A 5,425-nucleotide genomic window follows, 5' to 3' on the forward strand; every position below is an offset into this window, starting at 1 on the left:
TCTATACTTTATTTTTAGCTTTAAAAGTGGTGATTTAAACGGTAAAGTGGGTTCGTGTAATTTGCCAGGCGAGAGTGATTATTACAATACAAAACCTTTTGGTGATTTGGAACCTGTCTCGCCATTACCTCAACCATCCACTCAAAGAGGTTTTTACAGCGAAGAATTTGAGCCTCTGAAGTTTGAATCTGATAGTATGTGATAATAAACTTAAATATTATGTACATTATTTTTATTTATATGTTGTAAATAAATATTTTAGACGATGAAAAGAAGTTTGAAATTGGACGTGATCGTGATGATACTCCAGATACTGTAATGAGTTCTTCTTCACCAGAGTTGGCAGCATGTCAAACTCCAATCCATTTCCCAGGTATTTTTTTTTTAATATTAAAATTTATTATTTTGATTTTGGTTAATTCATTTAAATGTTTATAGGGCTTAAAAATTATGATGATGATAGTGATTCAACAGATACATTGTTAAATTTCACTCGATATATGTCTCCGGTTCATCAACTTGTTGCACCATTAGCTCTAAAACCTCGTCCCAATTATAAAATCAATATTGAAGACGATAAAGAAAATCAGGGTGTAAGACAAGGAATGTTATCTCAAGTTGGTAAAACGCCTCCACGAAGTTCACCTGCATTACCATTACGGGATTCCAATACCATGACAGTTACATTAACTATAACTTCAGATGCGGCTGAAGATATTATGGGAGTTCTTCAAGGCTTAGCTAATTTACTCGATTTACCTGATATTCCCAATTATAAAGTTACTGAAAGAACTGTTACACCAATGTCACACAAATTAGGACTATACAGATCTAAAACCAAAGATGGAAAAGAAGGAGCTCCAATAGATATTCAAACTATATTAAATGGTTTTGCCAAATTTTGCCGCCATTGTGATTTAGTTATATTAAATAATTTAATAAAAAAAAAAGCAAGCGAAATTCCCTTCTTATCTGTTGAAGAGTGTGCAGATGAAATATTTTTCTGTAGTACAATGTGCTTTCAAACTTTTGCTTCACTATTACGCCCACCAACTGAATCTAAAGATAAAGCAACAACCAATGTTAATCATTTATCTGAAGGTTCACCACCAAAGCGTTTGAAAGTAGATATTGAAACAACTAGTCCAATATCTAATAGAACTGATGTTACTGAAAAAATGGTAAGTAAATTTCATTGTTTTTAGTGACCCGCTAATAGTATAAATATATAATTTTATTGATATCAGGATATTGATGACACTTCACAAAACATAGAGGAAATAAAATCTGAACCTATTGTTGAAGAAACAAAAACTATGCATAAGAGTAATATTTACAGACTTTGGAATACAAATAGTGTTCCAGCTCCACCTACAAAGCATAAAAAATCTACTGACAAAGATCTAATGGAGGTATTATGTTTTTTTTTTTTTTTTAATTTTGATTATTTTTTTAACATTTGTTTATTTGTATAGATGTTGTTTCGTATGGGAATCACTGTTACATCACCAAAATTACCAGAAGATAAACGTATGTGTTTGTTTTGTCATCAATTTGGAGATGGTGTTTCAGATGGACCCTCTAGGTATATACAATTTACAATTTCTTCTTTATATTTTATTTTGAAGTCAACATTTAAATGAATTGACAATAAATTTCTATTATGTATTAATTAGGTTATTAAACTTTGATGTTGATAAATGGGTTCACTTAAACTGTGCACTATGGTCAGAAGATGTTTATGAAACTGTTAATGGAGCTTTGATGAAAGTTGATATTGCTTTAAGGCAATCTCTCAGTGTAGAGTGTATAGTATGTCAGAGGCCCGGTGCAACACTTAAATGTTACAAGCTTAGGTGTTCCACAAATTATCATTTACCTTGTGCTGTCAAAGATGACGCTGTTTTCTATAAAAATAAGACTTTATACTGCAGTGGCCATGCTCCAAAGAGCGACAAAGAAAACGAGCTGACTACATTGTCTGTTCATCGACGTGTTTATATTAATAGAGACGAAAATCGGCAAGTTGCTGCTGTAATGCATCATTCAAGTTCTCATCAGTATTTGTTGCGTGTTGGTAGCCTTACACTTCTCAATGTAGGTCAGTTATTACCTCATCAATTAGCTGCATTTCATACATCAACTTCTATTTATCCAATTGGTTTCAAAGTGGTAAGTTATACATAATAATTTTTAGCTGTTACAAAACTTGCTAATCAAAATATATTTTTAAGGTTCGTTTGTTTTGGAGTATGCGTGTACCTAACAAGCGTTGTAAATATATTTGTTCTATTCATGAAGTAAATGCACGGCCAGAGTTTAGAATTATTGTACAAGAAGTAGATCATGAAGACCTAGAGCTTAAAGATTCTAGTCCAAGAGCTGTGTGGTCAAAAGTTTTGTCTGCCATTGCTAGTATGAGAACTGCAAATAACTTGTTAAAGCTACATCCACAGCATGTGAGCGGTGATAGTTTATTTGGACTTACCGAACCGGCAATTGTTCGTGTCTTGGAAAGTTTGCCTGGTAAGTATTGTGTGTGATAAATTGGCAAAGAGCACAAATTATTTTAAACCAAAATATTGTCGTTGCTGAAACAATACCATGTATCTCCAAAATGTAATTTTTTCAGGAGACAAAAAATTTAACTATAAAATAATGATGATGTTTCAATGTTTTTATTCTCTTTAGATTTTGTGTATTTTACACTAAATGATGTGTTTTTTTTTCTGAAAAATTTGATGTGTATAACTTATTTTTTTGAAAATACATGGTATTGTTTTGATAATGACAAATTATTTAAACCAATATAGATTAACTCTATTAATTTTGTGCTATTTATTACAAATTATTTTGACATTGATGCAGGTATTGAGACTCAATCTGATTATCGTTTTCGTTATGGTCGTAATCCTCTTCTAGAACTTCCTTTAGCTATTAACCCAAGTGGATGTGCTCGTTGTGAAGGCCGTAGACGATTAGTTCTTCCTGGAAAGTTACGATCACACATACCTAGATCATTTACATCATCTCATGGTTCATCATTAGTGAGTCAGTTGGACTTATCAGCTCCTCCTACTTGTCCTTATTCTAAACATTTTGTTCATTCTAAATCCTCGCAATATAAAAAAATGAAACAGGAATGGAGGAATAATGTATACTTAGCCAGGTAAATATTGCTACTACTAAACTGTAATTATGGTTAGGGTTAGGTTAGTACTAATCTAAATTATTTTCTACTAGGTCCAAAATCCAAGGTTTGGGATTGTATGCTGCTAGAGATTTAGAAAAACATACTATGGTTATTGAATACATTGGTGAAATTATCCGATCACAGTTATGTGATTATAGAGAGAAACTTTATGAGGCTAAGGTAAAACCCTTTGTAAAAATATTTTTGTTTAAATGATAGTTAAATGTGTATATTTCTGTTATAGAACCGTGGTATATATATGTTCCGTTTGGATGATGATCGGGTAGTTGATGCTACTATTAGTGGAGGTTTAGCTCGTTATATTAATCACTCATGTAATCCTAACTGTGTTACTGAAAAAGTGGAAGTAGACAGAGAGCTTCGAATTATAATATTTGCCAAGCGAAGAATTGCCAGAGGCGAAGAGGTGAGTTTTAAGGATAAAATATATTAATTCATTTTTCATAGTCTGTTAAAAATTATGAAATTTACTAATGGTAGTTTTAATTTTTGACATGTCAGCTTGCTTATGACTACCAGTTTGATATTGAAGATGATCAACACAAGATTCCGTGCAACTGTGGTGCTCCCAACTGTCGCAAATGGATGAACTGATACAGTTGTAGCCATATAAGTATTTTTACCATTTTTTTTTTATTTTCTATTTACTTTTAACAATTGTCGCATTAGACTCCTTCATTTATAATAATAATAGTAATAATTGTTATGTTGCCCATATTAAAACTGTACACAATTTCTGTGATAGGATCAAATTTTACACATAATATATATTATTCATATATTAAATAGATTTATAAATATTTAATAGCGCATAATATAAACACTATTAATAAAAAAAAAAATCTAATGTAAATAATTTGTGCCGTAGATTGCAGCACGCTATTTTTGTAATTATTTTTAAGTACTATTTGAGTATGATGTATAAATTTATTATATGAAATTATTGTATGATAATAATATATATTAATTGTAAATTATCGTTAGGACAAAAACAACAACAACAAACAATATGATCTCTTTGCATGAGACAAGACTTGATATCGTAAGTTTTCGTTGGTGTTTGTAAAAAAAAAAAAAAAAAATGAAACAAAAAAAAAAATAATAATAATTATAAACAAACCAAACATTAATTCGGGTGACGGTATAGCTGAAATAATATAAAAAAATTAAAAGAAATTGAGTGGGCATTTTGTTTACTTTTTGTTTTTGGTTGACTTTCATGGTTTTAGTCAATTCCTTTATACATATATTTTTATTATTATTATTATTTTTTTTTTTTTTTTGTTATAAATTGATGATAGCCTACTACTGTTGTTATATTATTATTTTTTTTATTTATTCTTCAAATATTTATTTTCTTTAATATTTTAATTTTATTTGTTTGTTTTTTGTGTCCAAAAAATATGATTTAATTTAATGCAATATTGATATACAATACATATATATATATACATAATAATATTAATATTTATACCATTATTTTTCTACTTAATGATAAAATTGGTCCAATATTTTGAAAACTTGTTAAAACTTTTTTGCATTAACTATGTATAAATATATATTAATTATGTATTACAGATATATATTTAGATAAAACATGAATACTTATTAAATATTTTCTGTTTATAAACCCTTTGATTTAATTGTATAAAGTTTGCCGTATTTTAGATAGTTTTCATTTTGTTACGAGTTAAACCAAAATATTATTTCAATAAGTTTATCTCGACTATTTACCCATTAGATATTATATAATTATATTAATATATTTTGAATTATATTCAATTTATTAGATATGGTTATTAGTTTTAGGTATGAGTTATTATTTGAAATGTCACCAACAACTCAATGTTTTTTTTATTTGAGTTGTATAAAATAAATGATAAAAATTTGGCGAATTAATTGCATACACTTGATTATGTAATGTTTTTCCTGCATCCCATTTCTAATGAAATAATTTTGCTGAACATTCAGGTACAAAGTGTTCTAAATAATAGCAAAACAATTTCTGTTTTAGTTTTGTATATCTAAAAAAGTGATGTAAAGTTAATTATAACATTAATTAGAAGTGAGAAAAAAATAACTAATCTATAATAAAAAGTAATTAAAAAATAAATTGGTACCTACTTATGTAGGTACTAGTTATCAATACTTATTAATAAGTAGTTAAGTAGTTGTGCCTCTATTATATAGTTAGGGCTTATTAATTTTAAA

At 28.5% G+C, this 5,425-nt stretch overlaps 1 protein-coding gene across 1 annotated transcript in view; it reads left to right on the forward strand.

Annotated features, from left to right (window-relative positions):
* The window catches only part of LOC114132664 (uncharacterized), a 30,372-nt gene extending 25,259 nt beyond the window's left edge, over positions 1 to 5,113 (forward strand). Inside the window, 11 exon segments of the mRNA XM_027998175.2 lie at positions 19 to 194; positions 263 to 373; positions 439 to 1,181; positions 1,248 to 1,412; positions 1,476 to 1,585; positions 1,677 to 2,172; positions 2,235 to 2,526; positions 2,869 to 3,169; positions 3,244 to 3,373; positions 3,438 to 3,620; positions 3,716 to 5,113. Of these exon segments, the coding sequence (XP_027853976.2) occupies positions 19 to 194; positions 263 to 373; positions 439 to 1,181; positions 1,248 to 1,412; positions 1,476 to 1,585; positions 1,677 to 2,172; positions 2,235 to 2,526; positions 2,869 to 3,169; positions 3,244 to 3,373; positions 3,438 to 3,620; positions 3,716 to 3,808 (2,800 nt within the window). The 3' untranslated portion in view covers positions 3,809 to 5,113.
* Positions 5,114 to 5,425: the final 312 nt, after the last annotated feature.

This window comes from Aphis gossypii, chromosome 2 (assembly GCF_020184175.1).
Source record: "Aphis gossypii isolate Hap1 chromosome 2, ASM2018417v2, whole genome shotgun sequence".
In the NCBI taxonomy this organism is placed as follows: Eukaryota; Metazoa; Arthropoda; class Insecta; order Hemiptera; family Aphididae; genus Aphis; species Aphis gossypii.